At 40.7% G+C, this 17,484-nt stretch overlaps 3 protein-coding genes across 5 annotated transcripts; 2 read left to right on the forward strand and 1 right to left on the reverse strand.

Annotated features, from left to right (window-relative positions):
• Nucleotides 1–2,977: 2,977 nt before the first annotated feature.
• dhx57 (DEAH (Asp-Glu-Ala-Asp/His) box polypeptide 57) lies at nt 2,978–13,840 on the forward strand. The gene is made up of 22 exons (XM_084710788.1): nt 2,978–3,261; nt 3,332–3,532; nt 4,104–5,005; nt 5,978–6,162; nt 6,260–6,381; nt 6,663–6,858; nt 7,007–7,131; nt 7,323–7,456; nt 7,566–7,620; nt 8,362–8,576; nt 8,690–8,806; nt 8,891–8,987; nt 9,201–9,374; nt 9,570–9,770; nt 9,923–10,199; nt 10,382–10,477; nt 10,572–10,655; nt 11,268–11,405; nt 11,519–11,593; nt 11,701–11,835; nt 11,920–12,120; nt 13,357–13,840. The coding sequence occupies exons 1-22, from the start codon at nt 3,164–3,166 to the stop codon at nt 13,498–13,500; spliced, it is 3,972 nt and encodes a 1,323-aa protein (XP_084566914.1). The 5' UTR covers nt 2,978–3,163; the 3' UTR covers nt 13,501–13,840.
• Nucleotides 13,841–14,553: 713 nt separating this feature from the next.
• Nucleotides 14,554–16,247, forward strand: smkr1 (small lysine rich protein 1). Of its 3 annotated transcripts, XM_084710785.1 has the most exons (3): nt 14,554–14,991; nt 15,120–15,173; nt 15,267–16,247. In XM_084710785.1, exons 2-3 carry the CDS (start codon nt 15,171–15,173, stop codon nt 15,525–15,527), a joined length of 264 nt encoding a protein of 87 aa, XP_084566911.1. In that variant the 5' UTR covers nt 14,554–14,991; nt 15,120–15,170; the 3' UTR covers nt 15,528–16,247. The 3 variants fall into 3 exon arrangements, with proteins under 3 accessions (XP_084566911.1, XP_084566910.1, XP_084566912.1); XM_084710784.1 differs by having other exon boundaries at nt 15,120–16,247; XM_084710786.1 differs by lacking the exon at nt 14,554–14,991 and having other exon boundaries at nt 15,003–15,173.
• stmp1 (short transmembrane mitochondrial protein 1) lies at nt 15,778–17,480 on the reverse strand. Its single transcript, XM_084710787.1, has 3 exons — nt 17,330–17,480; nt 16,967–17,020; nt 15,778–16,357 (listed from the first exon to the last, which is right to left on the reverse strand). The coding sequence occupies exons 1-3, from the start codon at nt 17,342–17,344 to the stop codon at nt 16,286–16,288; spliced, it is 141 nt and encodes a 46-aa protein (XP_084566913.1). The 5' UTR covers nt 17,345–17,480; the 3' UTR covers nt 15,778–16,285.
• Between the last annotated feature and the right edge of the window lie 4 nt (nt 17,481–17,484).

Here is a 17,484-nt window from a genome sequence, read left to right on the forward strand (position 1 = left end):
TTGTCAGCATTAGAGTCTAAATAAGTAACACAAGTGTATGATGAAATAGCTGTTAGTTAGTTATCACTCACCATATCTGTCCCCGTTTGGAAAAATATAGGAAACTTTTATAGGCTCTCCCCCTGTAAACAAATGGACATATGTACCTCAAGCACCTCAGCTGTCTGATTAATATACAGTTTCAAAGTGTGAAATTTGGATATTTACCTTGAGTTTTTAAATCATTGCTTCCCTTTTTATCTGAAAGTGAAAATCACACAAAGTTAGACAGCAGATATGTAGGACAGGCATTGTGTGTATGTGCGTGCAGATCTTCATAATCACACCCCACCAGACATCTGTGACAGCCTCCTTCATATGGCAAATGGCCGTCAGACCTGCCAGAAAACGGCAATTTGTGGAATATGAAAAGAAAAACAACTAGACTAGGTTAATTAAAAAGTTGTGAGAATGACACAAGCGAACTTTTACGCTATTTTTGTTCCTTAAATCATCCTAAAAATAGCCGTTCCTGACTACTCTCTGTGTTGTACTGGCAGTGGCAGCACGACGCAAACAGCAGTTACCATGGTTACAGGTTTGGTGCAGACCTAGTTTAAAATAAAGTGCTGTTTTAAAATACCGTTACACATCATAAAATGTGCATTAGCTCAACATATGTCGCATTTTATTTAGTCCAACAACTTCAAATATTGTTTAAATAATAAATCTACAAAGTATTACACATTTCCTAGCTCGAGCGTTACCGGACACCGGAAAAGAAACTTTGAACTCTGAGTTGTAACAGTTGGGTCTAGATAGGATCCCTACTTTTTAAAAACTCTCGCGAGATTCGTGCATGTGGTTTATAACTTTGGTAAGTTGCAGACACAAGTTATACTTTACAATGTGTTGAAGATATCAGGTACAAAATATTTAGGGAAAATAATACACTTAGTTAGAGTTAGGGGAAGGTCAATGTGTGGTTAAAATGGCCAATCTCGCGAGATCTCAAGCGGGTGTAGGGTTCCCTTTTGACACGACCGGTTTCGTTTCTCGGCCAATGAAAGAGACGCAGGCTACCGGTGGTCGGAACAGCTGGCTTAGGTTTGTACATAGTTAGCTACTTGTTATGAAAGTGAAGTTTTTCAAGTATTTTTATACTTTATCGCTAATTATATTTTGCCATATTTTTATGGTGTCTTTTGGCATTTAAACCTCTCGACCTGACTTGCGAGAAAGCTTCTTTCAGCTAGCTTTTAGCTTGTTAAATCAGAAGTGAGGAGTGATCTTGCTAGCTGTTAGCTTGTTAGCTAGTTAGCTGCAGCTTGTTGTACATTACTTTCCTGGCTGACGTGCCAGACCAGGCAACACAATTCCGCGTTATTTATCTGTTACGAGCTATACCTGTTCTTTCATAACTTGCTATCTAAACACATTTTGGTTCAGCCATGCGTGAAGTTAAATGGCCATTTCCCCGGTTGGGTCTGCATGCCCGGTTTGATTGCATAATTGTAGCCACCAGCGCTGTGTGTGTCAGCCACCATCTCATTGCTCGCACTTGAACTGAAGTGCCACAACGAGCTGAGCTACCCCACGGCTATGTGCGACTCTGAGCACTGCAGTGGATGTACAGTAGCTGCCTGCTCTCACCGGGTCCGCAGCTAGCTCAGCTCTCTCTGGTGTATCCAGGATTATTATTTGATGCTCCTAGAGTTTAGGAGATTTATTCATGCAATGCATTTTTTCTCTCTCCTCACAGATTTTTGCTGCTATGAAAGGACACTGATTGGAGGTGAGTGCACTTTTCTGTGACAGGAGTGTATTTCAAACAATCCATGATATGCTGATTGTAATGCTTTGAAGCTGAAGTATAATAATTTACATGATCATTTCGCTTGTTGCACACCAGAATTACTGGACTGTACCTGAGGTCTATTGATCAACAGTGCTTTGTGCCTTCATTTGCACCTCATTTATTTACATACTGCTCATTTAGGAGTATTTTAAATGTGTATTTGGACTGCCACTGTGTATTTTAACCTTATATGTGGATGCTATGACAATTTAATTTCTCTTTGGGGATTAATAAAGTCGATAATCTATTTATCAAATCTAGACTGCTTAAAAATCTATTATCCGTGATGAACTTATTTTCACAGAGAAATGAGTGCAAGGAGAAGAGGTGGGAAACCAAACAGAGGAGGGGGGAGATTTAACAAGCCAAGAGGAGGAGGAGCTGGTGGTGGTGGAGGAGGTGGAGGTGGAAGTAGGAAAGGAGGAGGAGCTGGTCGTTGGGGGGATGACGACGATGATTTCAGCCTTGATTTTGGACCCGCTCGTTCCAGCAAGTATGCATTTACAGCAGGGAAGCACGATATTGGATTTCTGCCAATATGCCGATATGTTTCCACCTCATTTGGCTCACACCTATATATACACATATTTTTTTTCCATCTAATTGCAGAGAACATCAAGCCTCTCCTGTACTGGAATTAACATAATATTATGCAGATGCAGACATAATATACAATGCAGATTCACTGGGCAAAATAAGAAAACTGTTGCTGACAATTTTTCTGGTGTTGCCTGTTTCCTTTTGTTCATCATAAATTTTGTTGAAATGACTGGAAAGGTAACTCTTAAGATGGACGATTAAATTTGTAGTGTTGGAAGAATGTGATTTGTTTTTTCATCGCATGACAGGCATTGAACAATCATCGCAAATATCCATTTGTTATACATTTCAGACACTTCAAAAAAACTCCTCACCACAGACATACTTGTGTCTTCAGAAATGTTTATTTGGGGCCAATTTGGTATTTTGTTTTACAGCATTCAGCCAATATTAATGACATGCCAATACAATTGTGCTTCCCTAATTTAATAGTCAAGAAATTAATTATCAGATTTAAAATTATTCGCAGTGTGTTAATTTTCTGATGGTTTCTTCTCTCATGTCCCCTGGTGTTTTCTTGGTTTTGCCTCCAGGCCTAGTAAAGGACGAGGCGGTGGCGGCCGTGCGGGTGGCAGAGATGGAGGTCGTGGAAGGGGAGGAGGTAGAGATCAATACAGGGACAGCAGGGGTGATGGGAAAAGCAGCGGCAAGGCTCTCCCGAGGTCTCTGGCGAGGACCAGAACATGCTCGAAGTCAGGTGACGGCATCAGGCCGGAGGTGAACACCATGCCCTTGCAGAGAATATTCATGACTAATGAGAATCAAGAACAACTCAAGGAGCTGCTGCGGGATCTGCAGTCACAGGACTTTGATGAACCATATGAGTAAGTACACTTTACTAAGAGACTAATTGGCAGTGTTTTCCCACAACTCATATCATCCTTTCTGCCTCAGGGAATCTGGTTCAGATTATTCTGGGGGAGAAGAGGAAGAGTTTGATGAGTTGGACCACCGTGAGGAAGGCCAGTTTTGGAACACTAATGATGAGCCTGTGGAGAGAGCAGAGAGCCCAGGATGTGAGCCGTATGAGTCTGGTGATGAAGGGCCCACGCCTGAACCTGTCATCTCCTTATTCGCTATAGGAAAACTCAGCAGGTGATGTATAGATGCATTAATTTCTTCCTTCCTTTTTTCCTGAGGCCGGGATATATTTTGAATATTTTGCAATTGGAGCTCCATGTAATTACACTACTACAAATGCCAGCAGCATGTCAACATGCTGAACATTCTTTTCTGCACTGACTGATGTGTGTTTGGTATGTGCGTTTTTTTTCTGGTTGCTAAAGGTTGAAAAATGTTCAATTTCAGGTAAAAAACAATGTACAATTGTCACTGTCACTTTTTACCCAACCGTCCAATACCAAAACTGTGTGCTGCCACAGTACTCCCTGAATTGGGTTCTGTCCAAATGTACTTACTGAAGTTTTTATATATTGAACCCCAGTATCAACCCTTCAAAATATATAAAAAAAACAATATCAACACTCCAAAATACCAAAGCTTTGGTAGATACAGCCTCTTAATTAAATTTTTGGTGCTGACAGTTATTCTCCTTTGATCTAAAGCCAGTGTTTTGCTGCTGTGCTTTTAGCAACTTAAAAAAATAAGGTTACTGAAATTTAGCTTGTCTTCTAACCCTTTGTTGTCTCATCTGTCCTTTGTGTAGGTATGGGTTTGACAGGGAGCGCAGCAAGCAGGCTCTGGAGTCTGGTGGAGGGGAATTCGGGGCCACTTTGGAACAGCTCCTCCACCAGATTTTCAGCGAGCGCTATGGCCAGAAAGCAGTTTCTCCTGGTGGCCTCGAAGGGGTGCCTATGGATGAGTGTTTGAGCCAGAGGCAGGAAGAAGCTCTGGCTCTAGCCGCCATTTATGGTGAACGCTTTCACGAACGTATTGCCAATGCAGTCTGGACAGTAACTCTTGATCTCCCATTCCTCTTGGACAGTGCTGCCAGGAATGGCAGGCAAGTTGGGCATCGAGGTGGCGCAGGAGAAGTTAACATCCGGGATGTATGCCGATTCTACATGAAAGGACAAGGCTGCCGGTTTGGGGACAAATGCAAGTTTAAGCACCAGCTCCCCACTAAAGGGAGATCAGGGGCTGGTTCCCCAGACCTGACAGGTCCGAGCCAGCCAGGCATCAGCAGCTACTCTCCTCCTGAGTATGAACTAGAGATCCGCTTCCCCAAAGGAAACCGTTACCCATTCCAGGCACCAATAGTTGCCTTCAGCACCACAGACGAGTCTGTCGGGACGGCAGGGCGGCTTAGTGTGACTGAGAGACTGTTTGGAGAAGCGTTGGCTGCAGCAAAGAGCAGCGAGCCTGTTGTTTACACTCTCATCACCTTATGTGAGGATGAGACTACTATGAATGAACTGCTGGCTGTCAGTCATCATAAATACAGCACGCCGCCACCTGTTGTGGTGGTTCCCCCACCCTCACTTGCCATAGCAAAGAGCAAGAGTGTTAGGAGCAATGCTTCGGAGGAAAGCAGGAGTAGTAGTAGCAGTAATCACACCAGCAGCAGAAGAAGTGCTCCACCCAACAACCAGAGACCACCCATAGATTGTAAGTAAACAAGATTATTCGGTGTGAATGCTGGAAACTGGAACCAAACTTAAAAGACTTTAATTCACTTTATAAATCCCATTCATACTTTAGACCTTTTCTAACTTTTCTAACCCTCCATGCTGCTTTGACTGTTTCTTTATTCAAATTAAAGCCAGCAATGCAGTTAAGCTCCTAGCCATTATTCACACTCTTTCAGCAGCTTCTCCATACCAAGCCAAGCAGTTTAGCTCCCAGCTCACACTATATTTTGAATCATTCATCCCATACCAACTTTTACAGCTATTTTCATGCTTTTTTCAACTTCTATCTCCTCATTCATAGTTAAAGCTAAAAAATCAAACCTTAAAATGCTTGACATCTTCTATGCATTAAGACTAAGACAGTATTATGATAGTAGTATGTAGTAGTAGTATGCAGTATTCAACTTTTAAAACCCATTCATACTAATTACACAATTTCACACTTTTCTAACCCCTCAAGCTCCTTCAGCTGTTTCTGGACAGAGATCAAAGCCAGCAGTGCAGTTTAGCTCCCAGCCATAAATAAAGCAGTGCAGTTAAGTCCCCACTGTACACTATATTTTGGATCCCTCATCCCTTCCAGTTATTCATACTCTTTTCATACTCTTTTCAATATTTATTCACTCATTCATGTTTTAAGCCAGAAATCCATTGAAATATTGTGATGTTCCACATCTTCTTTATTCAAAATAAATCCAGCAATGCAGCTAAGCCTCAGCTTTTCACCAAACCTTAAAATATTCCACATCTTTCATATATTATTGGTTTTATTCACCTTTTAAAGCCAGCAATCTGTATAACCTCTGCCTTCCACATCCAGCATTCGCACTGCAATTCTCTCGGAAATTGCCTTCTGTAGCTACTTTTTAATTAATATTATTTACAGACACTATTTTCATGTATGTATGTGTATGTATGAATTGAAGTCCCGTCATTTCTGCCTTCAAAGTGAAAGAGACCGCAGAGGCAGAAGAGCTGGATGAGAGGGATGAGGAAGATGAAGACGAGGCTGTTCCAGTGGAGAGTGAGAGTTATGTCAATCTCAGGAAGAAGATGGTGAATAAACACAACCTGAAGATAGACAACCTACTGCAAGAAAATGGCAAGCTGTGCCGAGAGTTTCAGAAAAAACAGGTACTTTAAATACCATTTAATCTTAGTCTGCATCCTCTCCAACATGATGTATTTGTTTTTAATGCGTCATTATCCACCTATCCTTCTCTTCACTCAGTCATCGAGGCGTTTCGTTTCCATGTTGGAGCAGAGGAGGAAATTGCCGGCTTGGCAAGAAAAAGAAAACATCCTTGACCTGTTGGACCGGTGCCAAGTGCTGGTGGTCAGCGGGATGACTGGGTGAGTCACACAGGGCAGCATAAAATGTTGGCATTCACAAAGACCCATGGGGGATTGCCATTTATAAAAACGTGATTTGGTTTAATTAAAGGAGAGATGTAATTGGAATGAGGACAGAAATTGGCATAGACAAAGATGTATGGAAATTTTGAAGTAGATTCATATGTTGTTAGCCATATTCTGGGTCCTCAGTACTTTTGCACTATTGGATTATTAACTGACTAAAAATGGAGGAAAAAGATGATTGTAGTTAATATTTATTTTTTGTTACTTTTCTACAGGTGTGGTAAGACCACTCAGATCCCTCAGTTCATTCTGGATGCCTCATTAAGTGGTCGAGCGGACCAGGTGGCCAACATCATCTGTACTCAGCCACGCCGCATCTCTGCCATCTCTGTGGCCCAGAGGGTGGCACAGGAGCGTGCTGAGCGTCTGGGAAACTCAGTGGGCTACCAGATCCGCTTGGAGAGTGTTAGGGTATGGGCACATTTCCATGTACATCTAAGTATGCAGGATATTAAGCTGTCAGCTTTTACTCACTGGATCCTAAGGACTAAGAATCATATGCAGTCTTATCCTAAGTCTGTGTAGCCAAGCTTTACATTATGCTACTCTCTTCTGTCAGACTTCTGCCACCAGACTGCTGTACTGCACCACAGGCGTGTTACTGAGGAGACTGGAAGGCGAGGCAGACCTCAAAGGCATCACACACGTCATTGTGGATGAGGTGCATGAGCGAACGGAGGAGAGGTGAGATTATGCAGATCTCATATGGTACAGAAAGTGTGTGTTCAAGCTCTTCATGCATTTCGTGGCATTGCTTAATAGCCCAGTTAGTTAATCTGAAACATAAGCTTCTCAAACAGGCGAATAATATTTGAAAAATTCCTCTTTGTAGCTGCTTTTTGGTCACTGTCAGTCTCTCTATTTCGTTCTTTCAGTGACTTCCTACTGTTGGTGTTAAAAGACCTGATTGTGCAGAGGCCAGACCTGAAGATCATTCTGATGAGTGCCACACTAAACGCCAACCTCTTTTCTGAGTATTTTTACAACTGTCCCACTATTCACATACCTGGTAATTATCTGTATCTGTTTTAGATATGGTGTGCACATAACATTTTCAAATCAAGACACCTCCCTGTATGTTTTTTTTTCCCTCACTCAGTGAATTTCTGTCATTTCAGGGCGTACTTTTCCTGTTGACCAGTTCTTTCTTGAAGATGCCATCGCTAAAGCCCGGTATGTACATCCTCCTTCACACAACAATTTATTTTTTGTTATCAACTGTTTTATTGTTCAACACAGGTATGAAACACCATACACAAACTAGTACACAGCCATTAAACCCTACCCGTGGTGGCAACCCAATCACCCTACAACTGGCTTTAGTAGATAAAAAGAGAAACAAGATTAAAGACTTTATGAGGGAGAAAAAAGGGAAAAAATGCTAAACAGTTTCATGACAAGTATGCAAAGATAGCTGAATGGTATTATAAAGATTGTAGTCAATGATTCTGGGAGAGAGAATGAGGAGGCTGCCAGCAAAGTGCCAACATTTTTACTCCAACAAAGATTTAAACAAAACACAAATGATAAATATTTAAAAAGAATGTGTCTATAAAGTGGATGGTTATAGTTACCTGCTTGTTTCTTGAATAGTCAAGTCAATTTTTATTGCCCAGTGTCACAAATTTGCCTCAAAGGGAAAACAATCTGTACAGCATACAACACCCTCCATTCTTACATCCACAATTTAGATAAAGAAAAACTCTCCAAAACACCTCTTTCAGGACGGACATGCAAAAGATATTTTGTCTTTAGAATAGAACAAAATAGTAAAAATCACAGTATGGACAATCAAGATGACAAAATCATAGATTGTAACATATATGAAGAAAGAGGAAAAAAACAACAACTGGCTTACAAGAGAGAGACAAGAGGTCCACATCCAAATCATCACAACTTTCTTTACCTTCCCAGCTATGTCATTGAGGATGGCAGCCCTTACATGCGCTCAGGGAAACAGAATTCGTCTTCCACAAGTGGACGAGGGAGCAGAGGAGAGACAAGGGACATGGTGGACGACTTAGGTGACGACATGTGGAACTTCATGTCTTTCTGCAAGAAGGACTTTGTCAAGGACTCTGTTCCAGACCAGCAGCTCAGCCTGCAGGAGCTGCAGGTCAGATACAAAGGTGAGTCTAGAAAAAGTATCATAAACTGAGCTGATCTGTTTTATGGCTTCTTAAACTGTACCTCTGTGGTCTTAGCCAAATAAACTGTTGAATTTGTTTTTCTGTTGATGCAGATACAAAGAAGTCTGTGCTGAAGACCATTGCTGCAATGGACCTGGACAAGATCAACATGGACCTGGTGGAGAGCCTGCTGGAGTGGATTGTAGATGGAAAACACGACTACCCTCCAGGTAAGAATCGAGGTGCGTTCAAGATTCTTTAGAAGTTTCAGTGTGGACTTTATGTTGGTGTAACTTTTTGCCTTCTGGATCCAGGTGCAGTGCTCGTGTTTCTGCCAGGCCTGGCTGAGATCAAGATGCTTTATGAGCAGCTCATGTCAAACAGAATGTTCAACAACAGGGGCACCATCAGGTCTGTGTATGATGTTGTGTATGCTTGCAGCAACTTCAGTTCCTGTTATTGTTTTAGTGTTCCTAGAGTGTAAAATTCATGTCTTTATGACATGAATTTTTTGATGTCTTTAAAACCAGTAAATGCAGACCTACTATCCTTGGCTGGCAACAGGATTTAGGCACTGGCTGTACATCAAATGCTTACTAATGTGATGGGCTTTCCTCTTGTTAGATGTGCGGTGTACCCCCTGCATTCAACCTTGTCCAATGAGGAGCAGCAGGCTGTTTTCAGCCGGCCCCCAGAGGGCGTCACGAAGATTATCATCTCCACCAACATTGCAGAGACTTCGGTAACCATAGACGACGTGGTATATGTCATTGACTCTGGCAAGATGAAGGAGAAAAGGTAACCTCAAAGTGAACAAATATGTTTAATTCTTTAGACATACTATATGTAAATCTGTGCATTTTTGTACACAGTGGTTGTGAGTTGTACCATGTACCATTTAAAATTTGTTTATGATTATTATTTATTATTTGATGTGGCTTGACTGTTCTGTAACTCGTTATTTAGTCATTTTTTTCTTGGTTATATCTTAAGGTATGACGCATCTAAAAGCATGGAGAGCCTGGAGGACTCGTGGGTTTCTCGGGCCAACGCGCTACAGAGGAAAGGTCGAGCGGGTCGTGTGGCCTCGGGGGTCTGCTTCCACCTCTTCACCAGCCACTGCTTCCATCACCAGCTGGCTGAGCAGCAGCTGCCTGAGATCCAGAGAGTGCCTCTCGAGCAGCTCTGCCTCCGGTACGTCCATCTGTTTGCTCTTTGCTCAGCGCCAACCTGCTCTGTTGTCTCTGTAAATGCAAATAACAGAGGTTCATGAATGACAAGGAAAATGCAATATAAAATGCAAAACAATATTTCCCCTTGCTAGTATTTACCATTTCCCCTTACAGAATCAAGATCCTGGATGTGTTTGCTGAGCAGATGCTGGAGTCAGTCTTCTCTCGGCTCATCGAGCCCCCGGCTATGGGAAGCTTGGATGCGGCCAAGCAGCGCCTGCAGGACCTGGGAGCCCTAACTGCAGAAGAGAAGCTGACCCCGCTGGGCTACCACTTGGCATGCCTGCCCGTCGACGTGCGCATTGGGAAGCTCATGCTGTTTGGTGCCATCTTTCGCTGTCTCGACCCAGCACTCACCATCGCTGCCAGTCTGGCCTTCAAATCACCATTTGTAAGAAACTGCTTGCCACTGTTGAGAGACCATATGTCACGTCCGGGAATGATCACTGATCACAGTGCTGATATTGGGATCTTCTACCAATGACTTGATCTTTGTTTTCAGAGGGGAACCCATGTCATGATCATTAATAATCAAAAATTGTCTCTTTATTTGATCCTGTGTCTGTTTTCCAGGTGTCTCCGTGGGATAAACGTGAAGAAGCCAATGAGAAGAAACTGGCCTTTGCCTTGGCCAATAGTGACCATCTAGCTTTGTTACAGGCATACAAGGTGTGCAGATAGCACAAAACAATAGTGTTTATATGTATAAATGTTGATGTAACTTTTCCAATGATGGATGTGATGGATTTTCCCTCTCTTGCAGGGGTGGTGCTGTGCTGCAAAGAATGGCAACCAGGCCGGCTTCATTTACTGCAGGGAGAACTTTCTGTCTTGGCGAGGTTTACAGGTCAGGCGGTTCTGGCTAAAGCACCTAATCCATTCTCTTCTATAATTAGTGTAATGCTGTACATGTTGAGTTCCTTGGCAGCAGGTCAGGGAGCAGTGTTCATTTTGACAAAACTTAAATTTAGTTGTAGTCTTAACTGCTCACTGAAAAGTGAACTTGCTTTAAAATGACATTTTAGTCTTTTGTTTTTGTTAAGATTGAGTCAGTGGAACTCATTTTATGTTAAGTCAGTGTTTTAGTCATAATTTTTCTATTGTACTATAATGGATTTTGCTGAAGGATATTTTTCCTGGCTGTAAAAGTTCCCAAGAGAATTAAGCATGTTGAACTATGTGAAGTCATCAGGCTCAGAATGTGTTGCTGCCACATTGCTTAACATCATATGAACATACATGTATAAGTCTTCAGTGATTCTTTTCTTCTTTTTATTTTATCAACTTATATAACTGATATTATTTATTGTTTGATTTTAGTTTCAGTTCACATTGAAACAACTGAAATGAATCTTCAGGTTAATTGTGTCCTTGTGTTGTTTGAAATGTCTCTACTGATCCAAGTAAAACAAACGTTTTCCCCAAGTCATACATAAAATGTCTGTTGTGACGTGTGCAGGAGATCGCCAGTCTGAAGAGGCAGTTTGCTGAGCTGCTGTCTGACATCGGCTTCATCAAGGAGGGACTGAGGGCCAGGACTATAGAGCGTACATCCTCTAAAGGCACCGATGGTGTTCTGGAGGCTACTGGCCCCGAGGTAACACGCTCACCCAGAAACTCACACATGTGCTATAGCTCTGAAATAGTTTTATTTGTACCCCCAGTATAGGTTGATATATCAGTTGAACTATATTACTCTGTCCTTTCCAGGCTAACTTGAATGCTGAAAACATCCGACTGATGTCTGCCATGTTGTGCGCTGCCCTCTATCCCAACGTAGTCCAGGTGTGTATTCATTCTCTTTATCGTAGAAGTAAGAAACTGAAGCCAGTGAAGAGTGTAAAAACGTTCCATGCCTCCTCTTTCTAGTTTCTTTTCTGCTTTCATTCCAGGTACGAGCTCCTCAGGGCAGCTACAAGATGACCAGCAAGGGGGCGATGAAGATGCAGCCCAAAGCCAACGAGCTCCGCTTCATGACCAAGAACGACGGCTATGTCCACGTGCACCCCTCATCCATCAACTACACAGTGAGATAACAGAGAAACGACCTGTCCTTTGAGTTCTAGTTAGAGTGACTTGCCTCTTGACTCTTTTTTTTTTTTGTGCTTTAGGTTCGTCACTACAACAGCCCATACCTGGTTTACCATGAGAAGGTAAAGACGAGCCGCGTCTTCATCAGGGACTGCAGCATGGTGTCCGTCTACCCACTGGTGCTGTTTGGAGGTGGGCAGGTCAACATGGAGCTGCACAAGGGGGAGTTTGTCATCTCCCTCGATGATGGATGGATCCGGTTTGCTGCCGCGTCTCATCAGGTCAGGCCGAGGAGATAACAGATTTAAAAGTTTAAAACACGTTTCTAAAAGGTTCTGTCCATTTTTTTTAAAATGCTGACAGCAAATTTTGATTTAGTTTTATTCATAGTATTTTGACTAGTTTTAGTCATATTTTATTCAGTCTGAATTGTTAGTTTTCATCTACTTTTAGTCAACTATGAGACTAAAATGTAACGGATGTAGTTAAAGTGTAATGCATTATGCATTTGCCAACATTTATCTAGAATTTCCATTATCATTATATACTCCTGGAGGAAACCTCTATTAAGTTGGTGTTAGCATTAATACTGGATTTCTGCTGCTTCCTTCCATCATATGTCTGACACTAAGTACACTATATTTCTTCAAAGGTTCATTCTTCTTTTTGTTACATATTTGTTTTGATTTGAGGACAGTGAGACTTAATATTCATCATATTGTTTTTAGCAGTGATTGTTGCACATGGTTTATGTCGAAGGGTTTTGTTTTACTTGACATCAAATGTGAAATTTATCCATATGTCTGCCCTTTTTCTTCCAAATGTTGACGGTTCTGAACAGTTTATGCAGGAAATGACGCTAGTTGACTTGCTAGATAGATCAATACTATCCTAATGTGTGCATCAAACCTCCCTACCACACAAAGAGATGGAATTTCTTTCTGACTTGTCCCTTCCTAATATTTTTAATTTGTTGACAAGTGTCCATGGATTTAATCAGTGAAAAACAAAAATTCTTAATCAATGAAATTAACAGAGTAATACTAATATTTTGATGATAAATAAGCATTGCTTAAACATCAGTGACTGAGGTGAAAAAGTTTACAAGCTCTTTGTAAACTTGTTTAATATGCTTAAATGATTTATCAAGCTTTTTATAAGGACATAAAAAAAAAAACATGCACTGCAGTCAAATGTATTGTCACATAAAAATCACAGTGAAGGGCATAAACATATCAAATTAGTGTTTTATAGTCTTTGTGCTCTTACATTGTAAAATTGCTGCAACGTCATTATTAAAAGTACTGGAAACGTCATACAGAGGATGTTGAAGAGACGCTGCAAAAATACCACAGAATACCGGTTACAGTGTTGTGTTTAAAAAACATAGCAGCAACATAACTATGTTTGTACAGTAACAACTAAAACTGTACAAAATTACTGTGTATGGAAATGAAAGTACACAAATGAACATGTCTCTATAAATATGTGTGTTTGTGTGTGTGTGTGTTACCCAGGTGGCTGAGCTGGTGAAAGAGCTGCGCTGGGAGCTGGACCAGCTGCTGGAGGACAAAATCAGGAACCCGAGCATGGACCTCTGCAGCTGCCCCCGCGGCTCCCGCATCATCCACATGATCGTGCACCTCATCTCTACACAGTAGCTCTGCTTTGTAATGCTCCCTTTTTCCCCTTTTTTGTCACCCTGACGGGCTTCAATGCCTCGGGCTCTGCAGTGAAAATGCCTGTCTGCTCCTGCATCACTGCCACAAAGTGATTTTTAGTAACACACCACTCCATTATTTGGAGAAGCTGGGGACAACAACCCTGAAACAGGTTATAATTTGTTGTATCTATCACAGACAGATCAGCAGGGCAGATACTGTTCTTGAGTCATCACACCATCCTGCTGCCACCTGACACTTCAGTATCAGTTTACACGAAAAACAAAGCTATTATTGTGTGGCTGCACTAAAGCAAATTTTGCCTTCCAAGAAAATTACAGCTCTATGCACTGCAGGTAATCCACAAACCTCCAACATGGTTATTGCTGAAAAATGCTTTTCTTGCTATTTTCACAAGTCTTATTTTCACAATTTGAAGTGCAACGGTAGACTTTTTGGATGCCGCATTACTACTGCATGTGCAGTAAATTGGCACACAATCGATTGTTTAATTTGATGTCAGATATTGTTTGTATACAGTGCATTTATATTTTTGGTTGTGCGTGTCTTGCTCACAACTGAGAAGTTTCTTGGGTCCATATTGGATTTGTTATTCTCACAGTGGCTGCATACTGTGTTATGGTTGTGACTATTTATTTATATTGCATGATTGAGAGATCCAAGAGCTACTGCATGGAATTCAGTTGTTTTACATTTCCTGAATGTATTTAAATGTTACTACAAGTGATGTCAAAACTACATTTTCACAATGTGAATGCAAGGGCTTTTTGAATCAGGGGAATTTGGTGAGAGTTGCCAAAGAATTTGAAAGCTTTCTGTCTTAACAAGTGATGACTTCCACTGCACTAGAAATAAAAAAAAAAAACAGCAAAGATAGCTGACCATTGGCTTTTATTTTAATAATGGACATTAAGCTCTTGTGTCTTACACTCCTCTCTTGTTGAGCTTACACTAGGTTGCACCAACAATGATTAATTAGATGTAAGATAAGCTTTAATCGTTACATTTAAAATGAGTAAATCCAGACTTTAAAGTAAGCAGAGCTCTGTTGCACAATTCAGAACTAATCATCATCTTCAAATTTAGTGACATAAACCATCAGATTGGAGATGATTGCTTAATTAAATTCAGGTATATTCACATTTCAAACTGGAGTTTAAAGTTTCGGTGCAACAAAATATAAGGAGAACAAAAACTTAACTCTCCTCATTTTAAACCAGTTCATAATTTATAGTTAAACCATGATTTAATCAAAGTTAATATTAATGCTTGTTGCTGCAACCCAGCCTTAGTGTTCCATTTGAAGCCTAGTTGCGTCTTGGATGCAACAAAAGAATTTACAGGCCAACCCCTCCATTCATGAGCCAGTCTGCTCTGTCTCTACGACAACAGGACATAAACAAATGGGGTATCACTGTCCTAGCTGAAGCCAGTCAGATGCCACCTACAACAGTGCCAAGTCCAAAACTGGTAAGATAAACATATATATTTTTAACTTGTGACAATTTCAAGGGCTGAAGCTGTATTGAGAATGTACTTTAAGTAAAACTGAACTGTTTATTGTAGGATCATTGTAGTGTGTGTATCTCATTTTACAGATGGGTGAATAATCTCTCATCATATTGGAAGCGACCTTGACATCTTTCATTATGGTAAAGTATGCATAAAATTATATTCTATCAGCACTGTCCAAATTATTAAGTCTCATCAAACTAGAAATATAAATGGCGTATATTTCTTTAAAGCCTACCAAACCTAGGAAATCAAGGTCCCACAGTTCAAGGCCTGCCAAGAAGACTGGGAGTTCAAAAACGCCCAAAAAGAGGTCCTCTAGTGCCAAATCCACCAAGACAGAGGTGGACATCCTCAGCCCAGCAGCCATGGAAAATGTCTACTACATTTCCCACAATGCAGTGGACTGTCTGCAGTTCAGAGGCTTTGGATGGCCACATTCAAACAAAAAGAAGAAAAAGAAGAAGGGAAAAAAACGGAAGAAGAAAAAGTAGCTCATCATTTCTGCCAAATCTAAGACAGAATTACACCTTTTTGGTTTAAGTGATAGTTACATGTAAATGTCTTGGTAATGGCACCATCTGGTGGACACATTTGTAATTACAAAACACGAGCAAATCAAGTTTTGACAGCTGGAACCAGTGCAATGCAGCAATATAGTTGTCTTCTTTTTTCTCCCAGTTTCAAACAAAAAAAATTTAATTGTGCCAGTAAAACTCCATTCACAAAACAAAGACTTTAAAATTCATTATCAATAACTTTATTGTAAGCTGAATGGATCAGAAATGTTTCACACTGTCATAAAAACTTTGGCAGTTGTTTTTGATAAGTTGGAAGCTTGTGAAGGAAAATGATTGAATTTTGTGGAATACAACACAGAAGAGCAATTGAAAGTTCTATTAATACTCAATTTGGGGAACAGTATATACATCTAATGTGGAGACAATGATTTAAAACACCACAGTGTGTCCCAGAAAAGGCCAGCCAACGGTGCCATGATACTGGACTTAAAGTGATCCCACTAGTTATTTGTAATGTTCTTTAAATCCAGTCTTTGCACAATTTATCTTATAAAAATAGGCTACAATGAGAACAAAGGGTTCAAAACAAATATGCTTCCAGGCACTGTTAATATTCTTATACATATTTTACATTATCAACTTATCAAATGTGTGTTTGTTATAACCCTGTAAAATAAATAGTCTCTCTCCAGAGTCCATCTGTTCTTGCTTGCAACACGGTCCCGTTCAGCTCACTCTGGGGGCTTCTTCTTGGCCTCAACGTCTTTTTTAAAGGCATCAATTTTCTTGGCTATGTTGGGAACCTACGGAGGAAAAAGTGGCACAGTTAGATATACAGTTTAAACTCTATTGCATTATTCTAAGATGTTTTGTTAAATTATGCCCACGTGATTTATATCAATAATGATGGCCTTCATTCTGATCACAAGTTGAATGCCAAGGTTTAATGTACATTTGTACTTAAGTACAAGTTTGATCTACATAGACTGCATTTTAGTATTTCCTTCTTAAGGAACTTAATACTTCAACTCAACAACTACTTTTTAGTCCAATACATTTTTGACAGCTTTAATTACTTTTCAGATTACAGTTTTTCATGCCCTTCCTGTGCAGTAAAAACCTTTACTCTCTTATTAGGTATCGGAGATAAACTGAGACGGGTTCATAACCATTTAAAAACTCCTTGCAGCAGTTGTGAGTAAAGGATCTAAATATTTCTTCCACCATTGGTTGAATGTGTGTCACTGGGAGGAATGAACAGCTCCTGCAGCACCTGTCCAGACCCCCTTAGTCCGGTGGAGGGCGTGGGAGAGGTGAGTCCGTGTGACAAGCTGATAACTTCAGTGACACTTTGAAATCAAATTATGAACGTCTATAAATGAAAAACAAAATTTAATTTAAAACAAACTTACATCATAGTTTTGAGCCAGGTACATCCCCACAACATTTCCCAAGGTGAAGCCAGCCTGGAAGACAAACGACGAAATGTCACTCAAGGCCAAAATACCTGACTTTCTGAAAAAGAAATATCTCTGGAAGTTTAATAATAACGTTAATATATGTGACTTTAACAAGGTGGCACGTGTAACTGTTAGCCTGATGGTGGGTGACAACTATGTTTTTGTTTACAAAGACACACAGATTTCAAATTCACACAGTCAGGACTTTTGACAGCAAGTTATCATGATGCTAGCACATTAGCTAGGCTAGTTTCGCACCTCTCAGCATCCTAACAAACGTCGATGTCACGCATCGATAACGTCAGACAAACTCACCAGGAACTGCAGCATGGTGGAATAACGAAGGACTGGCAACAGCAGGCTTACTTACTGACTTAAATTCAGACAGTAAGTCCAAGGTTTGAGGCAGAAAATCAACCAATTCTCTTCACTAATGACCGAAGCTAAACCGTCATCAACAATACGCATGC

This window comes from Lutjanus erythropterus, chromosome 22 (genome assembly GCF_056507025.1).
Source record: "Lutjanus erythropterus isolate fLutEry1 chromosome 22, fLutEry1.hap2, whole genome shotgun sequence".
NCBI classification, from domain to species: Eukaryota; Metazoa; Chordata; class Actinopteri; order Lutjaniformes; family Lutjanidae; genus Lutjanus; species Lutjanus erythropterus.